Below are 20101 nucleotides of genomic sequence, written 5' to 3'. Positions count from 1 at the left end.
GCCTTCCATCCTTTCAAAGGTAGGTAAAATGAGGACCCAGATTGTGGGGGCAATAAGCTGACTTTGTATAAATATACAAAACTATGAAGGCTATTGCTTAACGCATTGTAAGCCGCCCTGAGACTCCGGAGAAGGGCGGCATATAAATCAAATAAAAAAAAAAAGTTTATTCAAATTTAGCCTATGTATGTATGTGTGTATGAGTACATATACTATATATTATATAACATACACACGCACACATCTTGTATCCCAGACATAAAGTTGTCCAGTAGGAAAGACTAAATTAGATTACTAGCCTCCAACTGACAGTCACAACCTGACCTACAAGAGGCAAAACGGTTCCAGCCATAAATGTACTCCTCTGCTACCTTTCCAACCTTGTTCCCAAAGAACTTACTCTGCTCCATGTTGTTGAAGTAGCTGATGAAGCATCTGCGATTGCTGAGCATGATGGAGGTCACCAGGTGACATGCCTTGTCCTATAGTGAACTGTGGCATCAGAGGCTCAGCCTTTGCGTACATGTCCCGTTGCATGCTGGGATAGTGATGGCTGTGCTGCTGCTGGTGTGAATGAGGAGGTGGTGGTGGTGGCAGTCCCTGAAGGTGGGGTGGGGGTAGAGGAGGCGGAGGGGGTGGGGGATGCTCTAACCGTGAAGGGGGAGTAACTTGACACATATTCTCAGGAGTCATAGTTCGAAGAAGGTGAGGATCTAAAAAGAACCAGAAAGATGGATTAATCTAAATGAAAAGTGTCAGTTCCCTGTTTTCAGAAGTCCTAAACTATGATCAATCATCCCATTTCGGCTCTCAGTCAGAACAGCACAAAATAATAAATACAAAATGTCAGTTCAATAATAGAGACATTCCAGGTCCTCTCCTTAGAGTTTCAGCTTTCATTAAAACAACAAGTAGATTATCAGCTTTTTCATCAGTAGTTGGGAGCTGCATGGCAATAATGCAGCAATGTTTGTAAAGGGCAATGGCCAGATTTCAGCCCTTTTTTATATTTTAAAAAACATTAATAGGGGTACTAAATTTAATAGATGCTCACTGAAGCTATGTTTATTTCTTGCTGCATTTGATACAAAACTGTTAATTTTATGATTCTGATTCTGGTTTATTGCTTGTTGCGTGTATGTACACTGAGAGTTTATGCACTGGACACAAATTCCTTGGGTTTCCAATCACACTTGGCCAGTGGTGAAATGTAAAATTTGTTACTACTGGTTTTGTGGGCATGGTTTGGTGGGGGGTAATGTGACTGGGTGGGCATGGCCAACTTTTTTTTTTCTTTTAAAAGCATTTTTTCTACAACCTCTTTGGCTGAAGAGGTTGTAAAAACAATGCTTTTAAAAGAAAAAAAAAGCCTCTGACGATTGGGCAATTTAGCTGGAGTCGTCAGAGCCTTTTAAAAGCATTTTTTAAAAACAACTTCTTCGGCCAAAGAAGTTGTAGAAACAATGCTTTTAAAAGGCTCTGACAATCCCAGCTAAGCCACACAATCATCAGAGGCTTTTTTTTTTTTACTTTTAAAAGCATTTTTCTACAACAAGAGGTTGTAGAAAAAATGCTTTTAAAAGTTTAAAAAAAGCCTCTGATGATCGCGCGGCTCACCTGGCATGGGCGGGGCAGGGATTTTTGCTACCGGTTCTCCGAACCACCTGCCGTCATCATTACCGGATCGGGTGATCCGGTCTGAAGCGGGAACATTTCACCCCTGTTCTTGGCCAATAAAGAATTCTATTTCTATTTCTGTTTCTGTTTCTATTCTATTTCTACTCTATTTCTATTCTATTTCTAATTCTAATTCACTCCACTCCACTCCATTCTAATGTTACCTGAGAGCAGGGGTGAAATGCTCCTGGTTCGGACTGGATCGCCCGATCCAATAGCGATGGCAGCGGGTGGTTCGGAGAACCGGTAGCAAAAATCCCTGCCCCCCCCATGCCCAGCTGAACCTCGCAATCATCAGAGGCTTTTTTTTTTACTTTTAAAAGCATTTTTTCACCGAAGAGGTTGTAGAAAAAATGCTTTTAAAAATTAAAAAAAAAGCCTCTGATGATTGCACGGCTCAGCTGGGCATGGGCGGGGCAGGGATTTTTGCTACCAGTTCTCTGAACCACCTGCCGCCATCACTACTGGATCGGGTGATCCGGTCCAAACCGGGAGCATTTCACCCCTGTTCTTGGCCAATAAATAATTCTACTTCTATTTCTGTTTCTGTTCTATTTCTATTCTATTTCTACTCTATTTCTAATTCTAATTCACTCCACTCCATTCTAATGTTACCTGAGAGCAGGGGTGAAATGCTCCTGGTTTGGACCGGATCACCCGATCCAGTAGCAATGGCAGCGAGTGGTTCAGAGAATCCCTGCCCCCCCCCCCCCCATGCCCAGCTGAGCCTTGTGATCATCAGAGGCTTTTTTTTTTTTACTTTTAAAAGCATTTTTTCTACAACCTCTTTGGCCAAAAAAACCCTTTAAAAGTAAAAAAAAGAAAAAGAAAAAGCCTCTAATGATCGCGCAGCTCAGCTGGGATCGTCAGAGGCTTTTAAAAGCATTTTTTTCTGCAACCTCTTAAGGTTGTAGAAAAAAATGCTTTTAAAAGTAAAAAAAAAAGTTGGCCATGCCCACTCAGTCACATTACCCCCCCCCAAGCCATGCCCACATAACCGGTAGTAACTAATTTTACATTTCACCACTGCCTGAGAGCTTCTCATTGACTTTCAGCAGTGTGACCTTGACCACAGCCACAAAAAATGGCTTAACAGCTGCTTATGTCCCAAGGACTGTGGGTTGCTCATATCTATCTATCTATCTATCTATCTATCTATCTATCTATCTATCTATCTATTTGAGTATGAGCAACCCGCAGTCCTTGGGCCATAAGCAGCTGTTAAGCCATTTTTTGTGGCTGTGGTCAAGGTCACACTGCTGAAAGTCAATGAGAAGCTGTCAAGTAACACACAGACAGAGAGATAGCATGTACATGCATGCAATTAGTAAAATAAGTCTGAACCACATTACTTAATAAGAAATAAATTTAGTTTTCTATCAAATGAATTAGAATTTTAGGAAATAGCTAGTATGAATATGTGCATGCATATCTGTGTCTATGTGCGTCTGTATATTATACAAAATGTATTAATTATAGCATTTAAATATATTTAAATATATGTTGTCTAGAATAAATGAATTAAAAAAGAATAAGAACAAACAAGTTCAAATCCAGCAAAAACACTATCAGGCAGTAGCTAAATTCATACTGGAACAAACTAAGGAATTTGAGACTGCAGAGAGCCAAACAGAGAAATGTGTTATTTGATTGGTCTGATATGATCCTTCTGCATGATGGAAAAAAGCTAGAGCTAGTTAAGTTTATATATCACAAGAAATATTGACATTTGCTTATTTCATGTTCTGACTTTGTTCTGACTTTGTTTATAGAAATAAAGAGCAGTAATATAAAATAAGAAGCTAACTACATTTTTTAACTTTGGTCTCCTACTAATACTCTCTCCAGAAATATATATTAACTATATATATTAACTATCAGCTTCTTTGTAATTATTCTGCATTCAGATTCTAGTTTATTACTGACTATACACTTCTTCCCGCTCCACTTTTACTGTTTATTCTCCCCATTCAAAGCTGCACTTATCATTTGATTTCCTTCTTTTCAGTTCTGCCCCAGGAACTTTTTTCTACCACACCAACATGATTCTATTTTCTTCTCATTCCAATGCCATGAATGAGATAAGCTGAGGTCATCTTTAACTGTATTGAAGTTGAAGTAATGTTTTCCACCTTATTCTGACATTATCTAGTGAAGGAAAATTAAATTACTGGCAGTGATTAAGAACTGAGACAGAATAGGAATTAAGGAGGGAAGAGCAAATTTAATGTTAATGGTTCTTTGTCAACTCAAACATGGGTGGCTAGTTCTATAACTTAGTAATGGAGAAAGATCCATTGTCTCTTAAGACAATACTGAATCTGAAAAAGCATGAAATGTTGGATAAAAATACACTAGGGTCCATACAGAGACACAGTAAATTTTCTATTTTGGAATAGAACATTCTAGAAAATAGAATTAATAACCAACCTCTCAGCTTTTCCATGTTTGAAATAATAAATAAGTTTGCAAAATGAACTTGATGGATCCTGTTCAAGGTTTAATTTCAAAGTAGTTCATATAGGAACCATTTTACTCATTTGAGCAAATCATCATTTCCAATGATAAATACTCATTGCATGCCACTTGGTTAGCAAAAAAGGAGCCTTGGTAGTACAGTGGTTTAATGCACCCTGTTATTAACACAGCTGCCTGCAATTTCTGCAGGTTCGAATCTTACCAGGCTCAAGGTTGACTCAGCCTTCCATCCTTTCTAAGGTAGGTTAAATGAGGACCCAGTTTGTGGGGGCAATAAGCTGAGTTTGTATAAAATATACAAAAGTATGAAGAGCAATAGCCTTACTATTGCTTAATGTATTGTAAGCCGCCCTGAGTCTCCGGAGAAGGGCGGCATATAAATCAAATTAAAAAAAAAAAAAAGAAAAAAAAGAAAAATACAGCAAATCCTTTCTCTTATCATTTTTGGGAATGACCTATAACATATGATGCTCATAATGTTTGTGAAGGTAATTACATTACTGAGGCAAACTATAAAGCAAACTTCCGAAGGAAGTTTTGCCACTTAAGGGTGGTGCTTAGCATAATAAGTGTCCCATCATCCACAGCTATCATAGCTAATGGCCAAAACAAGTGGTAATTGCAGTCTATCTCATTTAGAAGGCTATAACTTGCAGAAAGTGTCTGCAGAACATTCACCAAAGCCCTTGACTCAAGTTCACATCCCTCCTTAGTACAACAGATTGAAAGTTTACTTAACTTTGAAGCGTGATTTAAAATTGGAAATGTATATACACGGCTTTGCTCTGTCAGAGTGTAGGGCTAACACTCTTATTAAGTCAAAAAGGTTCCATTCAAAGCCAAAATTAACATGCTTTGAATTATAAGAAACTCAGGAGGTAAAAAAGACAAATCTGCTTATAGATATTGGTTTTCCCTCAAGTTTACTAGTGTGACCTTTTCCAAACTGGTGTCCACCCTCCAAATGAACATATTGTCCATTACCCACAGATAATACAGGATGTGATTGTAATGGTAACACATGGAAGAAGAATGGAAGAGGGTTTAATTTTGATCACTATTTGGGCCAGAAAAATCAATAACAGAAGCAAGTATTATTATGGTTCAGAAAGACCAGTAATTCAGCCATTCTTCCATCTCCACCCTGCAATCAAACAGCACTTTTAACTATCCACATTCCATTTTAAGATCAATAATTAGAAATGGTCAAAATTGAAGAAGCTATTTAAATGTTAAAGCAATATTAAAATATTTTTATAGATGTATATTATAGGGGGTTGTTTATCCTATGATGTGTATATATGTAAGTGTGGGTGTATATACATAAATACAAATAAAGTGGATTTCATGCACATTTTATTAAACCACTTTTACAAGGCAGGCTATAACAAAACAAACATATGAAACAGTGTCCTTGAACCAAACTTTTTATTTAGCAATGCTGTGAAAATAAACTGGGTGCCTAAACTATTCCATTATATATTTTAGCTCATATGAGAAGCGAGCAGTGTGAGTTCATCCCAATTCTGAGTTCATCCTAACTCTGATGGCCACAGTTTGATAACTGGGAACATCTTATTATTTTGTACTGATCAATAGTACAATGATCAGTGCAAAATAATAAGACATTCAATTCATCCAATAGGTATCCTTTTGTCCTCATTTCTTGCCATCATTATTCTCTGATTTCAACTTCCCAATATCCAAAGGTTCCTCTAAAAAATCCACCCACAGAAAACAAATAAGAACGAGAATTCAAAAAATGAACATTCTGTTCAAACAAATTCAGACTTAGTGCCCTTCCAACCTTTTAAAGTTACTGGAGTGAAATAGTTAATGTTCAGGGCAATTAATCAGATTCTTCTGTAGGAGGATGCATTAACAGAGGAAGCAAAAATGATTATGAAATTAGAGGGGGGGATTAAACACAGAGGAGGCTGACATAAAACATAATAAAAAAATAGCATTAGCACTTCCCCATTTCCTTTCTTAAAAAATAACTATTACAAAATCTTGTGAAGTTGGGTGCAAATTAAAATATGTTTATTAATAAGTTAAAGTTAAATGAAGGTTGAAGCTTAGAAATGACATCAAATGACAAAGGATGGTGAAATCCCACCCAAAAACCCCGACTCCCCACAAACACCCAAGTACCACCAGAACTTTTAGGAATGACAATGGTTGGCAGCTGTTTCAGAACAGACAAAACAAAATATTTAGCAAAAACTAATTTTTCACTACTTCAAGATAAGGTGTAGTCACAGAACTGTGCTCTAGATGATACTGAAATCCTACTACAATTTCAATTTTCAAACAATTTTAGGCTTTGTAATAAACTAAGTAGACACCCATAGAAGCAACAGCAAATCCAAATGTTTATTGTTTGAAAACTGAATGGTATAACAACTACCGTAGAGTTGTACCGTAGAACACTGAAGCAATATATATGTTCTTGAAAGCTATCTCCTCTTTCACGTCTCAAGGTTACCTGGCATGCGAACGCCTCTCTCAAAATAAGAGAAGAATTCTAGAAATTATGAGATCACAAATGCAACTCTTTATACATACTCCAGGGCTTCCTGGAGTTGGTGCATTACCCCCCAAAAAATCTGAAATTCAAATTATTCCTCCCTCCCCCTGCCCACCCCAGAATGATGAGGTAGGTGCTGTTGTTTTAATGGTGAGAGAAAGCAGTTCACTCTGTGGCAAATACTCTGGCCCCTTGGCTATATTTAAAAAAAAGGGCCAGGAGGAATTCCAGGGATTTTTGTAGTGAGATAAAAAGAACTCTTGACCTTTTTCACAGAGAAAGGAGAATGAGCTACTTCTACAATGAACAAGGCTTAAATTTTAAAGGCAGGGGCCATTGGGGAAACTTCTGAAGTTTGCCACAGGCAGGACCGTGCCCTTAATTCTTTCGCCCCTATTGCTAATTCTGTTGTCTCAACCTCCAAAAAAGACTACAAAAGTAGCTAGTGAGACATAATTCTCCCCTTTCACACCTACAAAGCACGGGCAGCACAGAACAGACACCATCTGGTTAAGGGGGCGTGGGGAGAGAAAGAGGGAGAGAGGGAGAAAGACCCACCCTCTGTGATGCGGCTACGACTTCTGTGCCTGTCACAAGAATGGGAAGAGAGTCCTTGACATCAAATATAGCATACAAAGAGAGGGCAGGAGCCACAGAGTATACTCACCACCTAAAAACAAGCTCATGACAATACCTCTGTTTTGTTCTTCATTTCCAGTACGGATTTGTCTTTACATAAACCTGCAGGAGTCTTAACAGCATGTTCACCCAACAAAATGAGGCTTAATCCTTCTGTTCCGTGTCCTCACAGGGCAGGTCACCCTTATCCATTTCTCTTTCTCTCTGGGAAGGCAGAAATACACCTTTCCCTTCCCACACGGTCTTGTGTTCTTGGTCCTGCCCACCCAAACCGCCCCCCCTTTCAAAAGGGTAGTGGGAAAACAATAGGCGAAAGTCTAAGAATATTTACTAACTGATAATCTCTTCACGTATTGCAGCAGTCTGTTTTTCCCTTTTCTGATAAAGATTTCAGAGCCAACCACTTCTGCCAACCAAAGAGGGGGGGAAGGCTGGTGCTTGGGCTCTAATCTTAGCACTTACCATTCACCTGCTGAGGGGAGTAAGCTTCGGATCCGGAGTCTGGGGGAGAGTCGGGTAAAGTGCTGAAGAGCAATTGAGAAAAAGAGAGGAAAAGGTCAAACAAATGTCTAGCAGAAGTGATTACGGTAAAATAGGTTCTGAATCTTAGGTAGATGGACTGAGAGAGCATATAGCCCCATAATCTACACCACCCCTGGTTAGCAGAAATTAATTATGAATTTGTCGTCAAGGTTCTTGAATACAAATGCTTCTGAACCTGAACTCAATCTTATCTCTAATATAGCAGGTCATCCAGTAACAATTCCCTTCTACCAAAACCCTTTATTGCCAATAGCTGTTCCTGCCCAGAGTAGCAGGAAACCTTCCACTCTTAGCACTCCAAACAATTCACTACAGCCCCTCCCCAATGAAAAAGCAGGCATTCTCTCACACCCATACTATTCCTACTAGGAGCATTTTAATGTATTATTCTTAGGCATTTCATGTCATGACTTTTGTTTATCTGCTAAAGAGATCCACCCTACTTCACTCAGAAAGTCATCCTTTTTTGAAAGAGGCCAGACAGAATCTGTTGCTCATGAAGAAGATCCCCATCTTCACCGCAAATACAGAGAAGGACCCACTGACAACATTTCTGTAAATCTATGGGTCAAACTGTAGTTTCATCAGGTAGCCCTGAGATCACACAGAAAACAATTTCAAGCAAAACTAACTCAAGCATGACAAAGAATATGAATTAATGCTTTTGTAAATAAAATAATCTTCCAAAGATTCCACAGAATCAAACAACTTATTTAGCAATAGCACGTAGACTTATATACCACTTCATATTGCTTTACAGCCCTCTCTAAGTGGTTTACAGAGTCAGCATGTTACCCCCAACAATCTGGGTCCTCATTTTACCCACCTCGGAAGGATGGAAGGATGAGTCAACCTTGAGCTGGTGAGATTTGAACTGCCAAACTGCAGCTAGCAGTTAGTTGAAGTAGCCTGCAGTACTGCACTCTAACCACTGAGCCACCTCGGCTCTATTATTTCTTAAATCAGTGAAATTAAGCAAAGTTTCTAGTCCTGGTGGTTTTTCTATAGCCAGGTGTAAGGATTTAATTGACTTTCTCATTTATATGGAGCTGAAAGTTTACATCATGGGTCCTCAAACTGTGGGCTGCGGGCTGCATGTAGCCCGCTGAAGACATTAATCCGCAGGGCCACGAGGTTGCCCTGCCCACATTACCCCACACACCCTTCAGCAGAGCGCAGGGTTTGCCTTCGGGGGCCCTGCGGACTGAAACTGAAAGGTAAGCTCAACAAACTTGGCCTGCAGAATACTGCTGGAGGTGGTGGTAAAAGGAGGCCATAAAATGGGTGAAAATGGCCCGTTTTTCACCTCCCCTGCCTCCAGAAGATAGAGACAGAGAGAGAGAGACAGAAAGAGAGAAAAAGAGTGGGAGAGAGAGAAAGAGAGGGGGGGAGACAGAAAGAGATAGAGGGAGGGAGAGAGAGAAGAGAGAGAGGGAGAGAGAGAAAGAGAGAGAGAGAGAGGGAGAGAGACAGAGAGACAAAGAAAGAGAGAGAGTGGGAGAGAGAGAAAGAGAGAGAAAGAAAGAGAGGGTGGGAGAGAGGGAGAGAGACAGAGAGACAAAGAAAGAGAGAAAGAGTGGGAGAGAGAGAAAGAAAGAGAGGGGGGAGAGAGAGAGAGGGAGGGAGGGAGAGAGAGAAAGAGAGAGAGGGAGAGAGACAGAGAGACAAAGAAAGAGAGAAAGAGTGGGAGAGACAGAAAGAGAGAGAAAGAGAGAGAGGGAGGGAGAAAGAAGAGAGAGAGGGAGAGAGAGAGGGAGAGAGACAGAGAGACAAAGAAAGAGAAAGAGTGGGAGAGAGAGAAAGAAAGAGAGGGGGGAGAGAGAGAAGAGAGAGAGGGAGAGAGAGAAGGAGAGAGAGGGAGAGAGAGAGACAGAGAGACAAAGAAAGAGAGACAGAGAGAGGGAGAGAGAGAGAAAAAGAGGGGGGAGAGAGAGAAAGAGAGAGGGAGGGAGAGAGAGAAGAGAGAGAGGGAGAGAGACAGAGAGACAAATAAAGAGAGACAGAGAGAGGGAGAGAGAGAAAGAGAGAGAAAGAGAGAGATTTCTCAAGTTCCTTGGGTTGAGAAGAATGGCTGCAAAACTGAGTTTTCTGAAGTGGACCACTAGTCTCCTAAACAACTGAAAAAACAATTTAGTAAAAAGAAAAGGCAACCAAAAGAGCAACATGAAAACAAAAGCAAATAAAACACCCCCAGAGCAAAACAAATTAAAGTTTAGTTTATGTACATTGTTCAACGGACTGTTTAGGCCACTCCTAAAGCATGTTTTTCTCAGATGTTTTCCTTCCAATTTAGTTGATTGCATTAAAGTGTAGCCCAACCAATTGTTATTATTGCTATAATCAGTTCTTCACTATTAGGATATCCAGGTAGTTCATTTTCTCCCCTTTTACTGAATTTGATTTTGGAATCTTTCATCTTATACATCAGGCAACCTAAGTATACTTTGGATATCATGACAGCAGCCACAGTAAAGTTTAAATTGTTGTCATATGCCCATGCTATTCTATGTCTTCCTGATAATTACTAAAACTCTTGATCCAAATTAAGCATATTGTACAACACTATGGTAAATTATCAAGTTATTCTTATAATGAAAAAATGTATAATATATTTCCTATTATATCTAGATCTCTATGGATGTTTGTAAAAAATTTATTTTGTTTAACTCATTTCAGTACTTTGGAATAGTTATTTGTAGAAAGGTTTCCTCACTGACAGAGTTTTAAAGAGTGTTTTGGTAGCATTCTGTGAGCTTAATATAAAATTAATATAAAAAGAGATTATTTGGTGGGGGGGATGTTACAGGCTACTCCAGTGGATATATAATATGGATTGAATCAATTTCTCTGTTAGAAATGTAATATTTTCAAGGAGATTCATATGTTTTGGATTTGTTCTATGGTAGCAACATTTTGTTTTAATATTCATAAGGTTGCTAATAGGGTGAGGAAAAAGAAGTAGGAGATAAAAGTGTGAATGTAATATTATATTTTGAAATTTGTAACTTAAGGAAGTATGAAGAATTTTGAATTACTATGAGTGGAATATAGCTAAACAGGTGAAAAAATATTAAATTTGATCTAAAAATTTGAATGGAAGACATGCATTCACTTTCTACCTATAAAGTGGCCTTTTATTGGCATTTTGTAAAGCCCAATCAACCATGTGGTATAGTTTTAAACTATTTTTGTTTCATGTATATTTATATTTATTTCAGAATCATTTTTCTTTCTGGTTCATCTTACCTGAATCTTTTTCCACTCTTCTTTTAATTTTGTCTATTGCTATTCTTTTTTTGCTTGTTTGTATATTAAATACCACAATACAACTTTTAAAAATTAGAACAGTCTACACATAAACCCCCAACTCATATAAAATAGAAAAATCTCAAGAAAGAAGCCAAATTTTTTAGTTTCTGTTAACTTGTTATGTTTCTTTCAATGTAATTTTACTAATATATTTGTATTACCCCAGTCTGCAAAGAACATTACAGACTAATAAACAGAATAGGAAATGATTTAGATTCTTTTAGATTTACTTCAAAGTGCAAAATATTTTCAATAAATGTCATTTTTAAAGCAAAATTGAAAATGAATTCCTCAAAATTAACAGCTAGTTCTTGGTGTTTCAAAACAAACCTATTTGTTCCATAAGGCAATCTTGCAAGTTTCTAACAGGTCAGTGAGGTCAGTCCCAGCTTAAAAGTCTGATTCTATACATACCTCCCAGCAGCTGATAACAACTGCTATCAAAATTGAATGGCAAAGTCAAGTAAACAGAAATAAGCCAGTTGAAAGTGAAAAGGTACAGAAGAAAATTTAGTAAAACCCAAATAGAAAATGAGTTAATGGAGAGTCAGTTTAGGACAACTCTGAATTTCCCACTTGGTGGGATAATCAGGGTAATTGTCTGAAGTGCAGGTCACTAGTTATACTTATGCCATAGACTTTTACACTTAGTACACGTAGTACAACAGTACTAATATCTAATCATTAGTTGAAAACTCTGGCTAGACCAGGGGTGGGTTCTACTTACTTTTATTACTGGTTTGCAATGGGGCCCCGCGCGCCCACTCACTTCGTACACACGCACACTCTTCTGCGCAAGCGCAGAAGCGTTTTGATGATGTCAGGGTCAGTGGGCGGAGCCTCCTGCCGGTTTTACTACCGGTTCTATAGAAGTCCTTAGCTGCAGTTCATTTAAACATTTAAAGTTAGTGGACCTATCAATTTACATGGTGGTTCACAGTCTTTACTTTTCGTGATGACAAGAAAAATAGTGAAAACACTAGTTTTCATAAAGCAGATAAGGTTTTGAAATTAAGATAACTTGAAAATGAAAATGAAAGGATAGAAGAATATGTTACATCAGAATGGTTTACAGCACTGAACATATTTAAGTTTAGTCTACGAAAAGAATTAGAAAGCCTGGTGAAGACAGTGAAACAATTAACATGCAAACTGAAGTATATTTTAATTTGAGGTAGAAGACAAGAATGTGAGGTTTTAGGCACAGACTTAAAAACGATGATAGCACAGAGGAAATTTGTTCTGTCCTCAGGACACCAACCAAAGGCAATCTTCTAAGTACTGATTTATCAGTATTTTACTTGCCCCCAATAAAGTACTACCTACTTTGTTGTTATTGTTTTTCTACAGGTGGGGTATACTTTCAAACAGAAGTTTGATCTACAGCTACCTATCAGTTTTTATTTTTTAAAGATTCTTAAGGCCCATAGAGGTGAACTCACCATTTTTCTAAGGCACCAAAATGAAACAGGGAACCAGATTTCAAGGGGGTGGGGGGAATCAAAACTGCCCTTGAGATTTGTGAATGGCAGCAGCCAACTGCAAGGTTTGCCTAGCAGCTATCTAGAGTTGCCATTGAGTATGGAGTCATTTAAGGTCTAAAGCTATTCATTGCGGGAGGAGGGGGATGACACAGAAAGCTATGTTTTGCTTTGTAATTATATGCTTGCTTCTCACTTAAAAAAAATGAAATAACATTTTAAAGGGTAATTAGTCAAGACTGGCAAGTGGGTGTCTTATGGGTATCCCAGATCTGTGCTGTTCCCTTGGTTTCATTTCTCTCTGTATGACTTTTAATAGACCAGATGCATGATCCAGGATTTCCAGATTTGAAAAGTTACTTGGGGTAGCTCTAATCTTATCTAAATATGCATATTTTGAAAATCAAGACAAAACATCTTGATCTGTCTGTCAATATTTATGTGACTGAAAAGAACGCTCTTTTTTTGTGTGGTTGTTATCTCTGAGCAATTACAAATTAGAAATGGTCAAAATCTCATGAGATTTCAGCATATATTTTTTTTTAAAAAATGGGGTGCATGAGTGCCATCTAGTGGTGTTATATCTGTCATAATGCCTGCGCTGTCATAATGCACGGGCAATCCCAAGTGTGAACTATGAGGCAAAGGCACACACTGGAATAAGGGACATTCCTTATACCTGATAAATACATTTCCTCTTATTTGATGGGAAAAATTGTAAATACAAAACCACGATCTAATTTTGTCAGTCTAAGCTAAGAAAGGTCTAATTGTGTATTTTGGTATAAGACGTCTTCAGGACACACACCCAAATATAGTGTTATCTCAGGTTAGCAAGTGAAGTCCAAATCTATCTACTTTCTCAAGCCCACCTTCCAGTTTTTAACTCTTGTGTAGGAGTCAACTCAAGCTTAACTAATCTTATGCTCGAATCTCATCAACTGCATGCTTTAAATTTTGTGACTCAGCCTTCTTTAGAAGATTAGAATATCCATAAATGTTTTGTGGAATCATTCTGTCAACAGCTAGGAAGCATTGCTAAGCCAGTATGCAGTTGACTTTATAAGCATAATGGTTTCTGTAAGAAATCTGAATTATTGGTCATTTTTGTTTCACTATATTTTTTTCTGGGAAATTTCTTTATAATATTATAATTTTATTTCCTGTCTATCTTAAACAGCCTTTTGGTTTTCTATTTTGGCATTATTTTCACACATCCCTACAAAACTGCAATGAAGATTCAGTATTTCATTTACTTGAACTGAAGTCCTTCTCTAATTGTCCCAACTCTCTTTTGCAGAAGTCAGCAAATATATAATTCCTTTAAATCTTTTCATAATCTCTTTTCCACTAAAACAACATATCCCATCTCTGTTTTAAAAAAATGAAATTTGATCTGGATTCCACATATTAGTCAAAAGGATTTATAATGTAAAACCCACAGATGATCTAATTCAGTTCCCTAAAACTGAGTCACATTTTTAAATTCAGTCTCCCTGTCCAATCCCCCATGTTATGTTTGAACACTAAGATGACATTGGTTGGTAAGAGACATTACAGATTTGTTCACATTGTTTTATGTCTTTAAACCACTTTAATTATTTATCAATTTAAGGCCCTGGAAACTTATATTTGCATAACCATAATCCCTTACTTACCCAGATGTGTAGGAGGCTTCTGATTTGATTGGAGGAGGTATGTTGGACAGGCAGTGGCCACTGAGAAACCCTTTGGGTACTACCATGCCATTGTTGTTATTGCAGTTGAGATGAGCACTGTAACTGGGCCCACATGGATTTGGCAAGGGGGGACCGTGCCGTATTGGAACTTGACTGCTTGAAGGGCCAGGATGGAGACCATGACGGACTGGGACTTGGGTGCTTGGGGGACCATGATGGAAGTTACCACTGGGTACAGGAGTAATTACATGACCAATACTGGAGACTGATGCATTGACAGTAGCAGAGCTGGCAGGCTGAGTATGAGGATAACCGGCTGATGCTGGAATGTCAGAGATGGAATCTAAATCAGAACTGAAAGAGAAAAGTTGGACCATTTGTGTAATATGTGCATCTTGCCACTCTGACGTAATATAAAGACTGTATCTATTTCTAATCATATACATTGTTGGACTCAGCCATAATGTCAACCCAGGATTTTCTAACCATGGTTTTTCTTTTTTGAACAAATTTATTGGCTTGATCTGCACATCTAACTTACTCTCAGTGGATAGGTTCAAACATAAAGGAAAGCCAAAAGCAAAACCTGCAGTATTCCACCTTTAGGAAAATATATAAAAGTACTGAAAAGAATGGAAGCAAAAGATGAAGAAAATATTAGCTCACACCACCATAATCTCATATGCAACCCTCATTATCACTCTTACATCAAACATCATCATGGAGTACTAAGAATAAAAGTGAAAGAGGACACTTACATATCTTGTGAGTCCTCTTTACCAATGTATTCTTCCAGGATGCTGGTGTCAATGTTTGATGCTTCAAGAGCTCCGTTAATATCATGACCTGAAAGAAAGACCAGATATCACATAAAATAGCAAAAAAACAAAACAAAACAAAAAAAACCCAGACAAGATCAGTCTTTTTCTATAAGGAGCTCTGATAATTCCCCATAACAAAACTTCTGATTTAAATAACAGAATTTACTTTAAAATGTTAATTGAAATAGAAAAGGAAATCCAACCCAGATGATAAAAACTAAGTATTTATTACTCTAGAATAATCAGCTGGAAGAATGGAAACCATTTTATTCACGAAGTTTCGTGCATCTAAAACAGTTTGTATATAACATATATAGTGGTAAGGATGAGAGGGGGGAAATGGAGCTAGAATTGACACTGAATCATGTGAACACAAAATTTGTTGCAAAATGTTGATGAAGATTCTCAGTCATCCAGGCAGAGATGTCTGAAATTGTCTGAAGGTTGAATCTTTGTAATGGGACTAATTTTTAATTTCAGAGACGTTTCACTGCCCATCCAGGCAGCTTCCGCAGTCAGCGCAAGGCAGTTAGGCAGAGAATCATTGGGATGTACCAATTCCTGCCACACCAACCTCAGGGGATTCTTCCCTAAAATGATTCAATGATTCAACCTTCTGACATCTCTGCCTGGATGATTGAGAATCTTCATTGTCAAATCATGTGGTTTGTTTCTACAAAAAGCTATAAACTATTAAGATGATTTATTTGCCATATTGAAACAATATTCTGTCAACTGACTATCTTAACAGGAAACACTGCACTTTCTTAAGAGAAATAATTAATTCCAGTCTATTACTCTGAGCTAACCAAAATCAATGACTGCTCTGCTGCTTCTTATATTCCTGTCATAGTTCTAAATAAAGTTTTCTACCTTTTCATATATTAAAGGCTGATTGGCTGTCTGGTTGGCTTGCAGGCTTCATATGACCTTCATCCAGTGGTGAAATCCAATTTTTTTTACTATTGGTTCTGTGGGCATGGCTTGGTGGGCATGGCAGGGGAAGGATATTGAAGAATTTCCATGCCCATCCCACTCTGGGCCCAGCTAGAGGTGGTATTTGCCGGTTCTCCGAACTACTCAAAATTTCCGCTACCAGTTCTCAGAACTGCTCAAAATTTCCGCTACTGGTTCTCCAGAACCTGTCAGAACTTGCTGGATTTCACCCCTGCCTTCATCCTTTCAATACCAACCAACATCCCCTATCAAGATTTGGTAACCCAATAACAGGAACAATTTTTTGTATTGCCCCTATGTCATGAGAACCGGGGAGAAAGGAGGGGGGATAAAATAAGAAGTAAAATCATGTTTTAAGCTCCTGTGGCTTTAAGCCACTGCTTCTTAAAGTGTGGTCTGCCCCAAGAGATGTACAACAGGGATCTATAGCATCAAAATTATTTGCCAGATATTGAAAATATTTGCAAAACATTGAAGCACTATTACTGTTTTCATGATTGCTTTTTACTTGATAAAAGTTTTACTTTGTTAAAAAAAAGTTTCATGAACATTTTTTATATATGTTAATATATTATGGGTGTGATATTGCTATTTTTGCGGGATTCAATAAATATTCAACAATAGTATCCATTTTAATTTTAATGCAGTAAATGTCAATAAATATAACTCATACAAACACAAGCTCTTTTGGAGTCCTCCATAATTTTTAAAAGTGAGAACGGGTCCTAAGAATAAAAAGTTTAAGAAATGTGCTTTAAGCCTTCTCTTCTACGTAGAACAATCATTCCAATTTAAAATCAGAACAGTAGAATAGAACTTTCAATATCTATCCTATCTGGAAATGTCCCTGTATCAATGCCAACATATCTCTTGCCTAGTGGTGAAATCCAATTTTTTTTACTACCAGTTCTGTGGGCATGGCTTGTTGGGCATGGCAGGGAAAGGATACTGCAAAATCTCCATTCCCTCCTCACTCCAGGGGAAGGATACTGCAAAATCCCCATTCCCTCCCCACTCCTGAGGGAAGGATATTGCAAAATCTCCATGCCCACCCCACTCTGGGGCCATTCAGAGGTGGTATTTGCCAGTTCTCCGAACTACCCAAAATTTCCACTACCAGTTCTCCAGAGCCTGTCAGAAGCTGCTGGATTTCACCCCTGCTCTTGCAGTTCTTGCCACTGAGCTTTTAAGTTTCATAAATTATTATTATTATTATTATTTTTAAAAAGAGCAAAAAGACTAGCTCACGCTGCCTCAAGTAGTAACTGGTTTCTTTTTCCATTGTCTTACAAAATTCTCTTCTTGCTTTTGCACTGTAAAAATGCATTGAGTTCCTTGATAGAAAATGCTTGCTTTATATAATTCCTGGGAGCCAGAAGTTCTCTGGATTTTAGATACTACTCCTGGTGCTTAAAATATTTTCAGTGAAAAGGGAGAAGGACTGCTATTCAGAGATGCAATAAATTAAAGACATTTTCCTGAATTCTCATCTCATTAAAATGCTATGCCTGTTTGCTCACTAGATAAACACACACATACAATTTCCCACCCCAAAATCTTGTTCTACCCTCCCCGCCCCCACAAGAAGCATTCTGGTTCAAGATTAATCCTCCATCCCCACACCCTCCTAAAGGGAAAAAAAAGTGGAATAAAACAAAAAGAGTTGGTTTCAACCTAGAATTGCATCCAATGAAAATCTTTTTCACTGCTAGGCAAACAAATCAGCAGAAATAAATCCAATGAGGAATTTTGTCAGAGGAATCCATGAGTGTGCTTAGAAAAGTAGAGAGTAAAAAAGGAAAGAATCAGGGTTTTGCTTTTTTTTTTTTAATCACACAAATTGGGAAAGAAAGGGCTGGGACAGGATGTAATGAGAAAGCCTCCAGTTCTGTATTTGCTACCCTGTGAAGAATCCACTAAATCAAAATCACCTCATTCCCTGCTTATTATTATAATAGGAAAGCAATGGCTTAATCCACATTTTATCTTTATCTGTACAGGTAGTCCTCAACTTACAACAGTTTGTTTAGTGACTGTTCAAAGTTACAACGGCACTGAAAAATGTGACTTACAAGTTACGATCGTTTTTCACAGTTACGAACTTTGCAGCATCCCCGTGGTCATGTGATCAAAATTCAGATGACTGGCAACTGGTTCATATTTATGACCGTTGCTGTGTCCCAAGGTCATGTGATTTATCTTTTGCGACCTTCTGACAAGCAAAGTCAATGGGGAAACCAGATTCACTTAACAACTGTGGCAAGAAAGATCGTAAAATGGGGCAAAACTCACGTAACAACGGTCTCACTTAACAACAGAAATCTTGGACTCAATTGTGGTCGTTAAGTCGAGGACTACCTGTACTGATGCTACTTTGAGAATTAGCATTCTCCTTGAAGTTCAAGACTTGGTGCTCCATTGGTTTCCACATTTCCTGCATTTTGACATCCATTTCCTAATTATGCCTATCTTCTTGTTTAACTGGTATTATTTGTATTCTATCCTGCATAGCTTTTCTTACGTTTAACTTATATTTTAAAATATTTTTTTCTTACAGGATGGAATTGGCCCCCGTATATGGTTAGCCACTATTAAAAGCATTATTTTTTTAAAAAAATAATGTTTTAAGTCCCTTGTCAGTTTATTTAACAAATGCCTTTTCAAGAGTCCAATGGCAGTGTGTTACTTTCCCTCTTTCAATCATATGAAATATCAATACATTTAGAGGCATGTTTTCCATTATAAGCATTACATTGATTCTTCCATGTGGTACTGCTAATAGATCTTTCTGGTGACATTGCAATGTATAATTCCACTCAATTATTGCTTAGTATTAACTGTAAACTGGCCACAATATCTTCTTCAACAGATGAAGATTTTTAAAAGTTTGTATTGTGTGAATTGGCCTTATGTGTTCTATTTCCAGCTCTACTCTTCAGCCATGCCATTCTGATTTGCAAGTATCCCCATTAATACTCATTCACTAAGATTAGGAAAACCCTTAAATAAGGTTCAGACCAGAACTCCCCATTTGTATTGCTTTCTTTTTTCCCAACAGAGATCAATAGGAGTTTTTCCAGGAAGATAACAAGTAGGGCATGAAAGCAAGATTTCGGCTAAGCAATGCCTAACTTGCCTCAAGTGTTAGTTCAATGTCTAATAAATACTGTGGTCAGTTTTCATTTACATTATGTTCAGATCAGAGATGGGTTTCAGCAGGTTCTGACCAGTTCTGGAGAACCGGTAGCGGAAATTTTGAGTAGTTTGGAGAACCGGTAAATACCACCACTGACTGGCCCTGCCCCCATCTATTCTCTGCCTCCCGAGTCCCAGCTGATCGGGAGGAAATGGGGATTTTGCAGTAACTTTCCCCTGGAGTGGGGAGGGAATGGAGATTTTACAGTATCCTTCCCCTGGAGTGGGGTGGGAATGGAGATTATACAGTATCCTTCTCCTGCCACGTCCACCAAGCCAAGCCCACAGAACTGGTAGTAAAACAATTTGAAACTTACCACTGGTTCAGAAACAGCATTTGGAAATAAATCTTAAAGGTGAAATGGATATTTAAAATATAGGAATATAGCTAAACTCAATAAGGCAGAATCATTTTTATTCTTTTCATAGTAGTAGAATTTATTTGATATCCATTCTGAACAAATTCTGTTGCAACAATCACAGCTCTATATTTTCTAAAATTTGAAAGCAATAAATTGATCGGCTACATTTAGTAAGCAAATCTGTAAAGATACAAATCAGAAGCAAATAAAGAATTCAAGTGAAAAAAGAAATCTATTTCTGTGTTGTATGTGCATGTTGGATTATAACTCAATGTTCAGAAAGAATGGCATATTGCTTTTCCTAGCCAAAAAGTTATGTGTGGATCTGGCAAAATAAATAACAAATGCTGTTTATTTCAAGCTTTTCATTGTGGCTGTTCCACCATGGTATTATTTTTAGCTTGAGTGGTAAATCTGCCAGCCATCTTGT

General features: G+C 37.9%; 1 protein-coding gene across 1 annotated transcript in view; it reads right to left on the bottom strand.

The window, feature by feature from the left end:
* Positions 1-15192, bottom strand: part of MYRF (myelin regulatory factor) — a gene marked incomplete at its 5' end in the record, with an annotated part of 57806 nt that extends 42614 nt beyond the window's left edge. Inside the window, 4 exons of the mRNA XM_070957324.1 lie at positions 401-713; positions 7787-7848; positions 14316-14690; positions 15095-15192. Of these exons, the coding sequence (XP_070813425.1) occupies positions 401-713; positions 7787-7848; positions 14316-14690; positions 15095-15192 (848 nt within the window). The remainder of the gene's footprint in view (positions 1-400; positions 714-7786; positions 7849-14315; positions 14691-15094) is intronic.
* Between the last annotated feature and the right edge of the window lie 4909 nt (positions 15193-20101).

This window comes from Pituophis catenifer, unplaced genomic scaffold (genome assembly GCF_029215685.1).
Source record: "Pituophis catenifer annectens isolate HBS135680 unplaced genomic scaffold, rPitCat1.0.hap2 SCAF_1, whole genome shotgun sequence".
Taxonomy (NCBI): domain Eukaryota; kingdom Metazoa; phylum Chordata; class Lepidosauria; order Squamata; family Colubridae; genus Pituophis; species Pituophis catenifer.
Note: the sequence above shows the minus strand (reverse complement) of the source record. Positions and strands in the feature narration are given on the sequence as shown.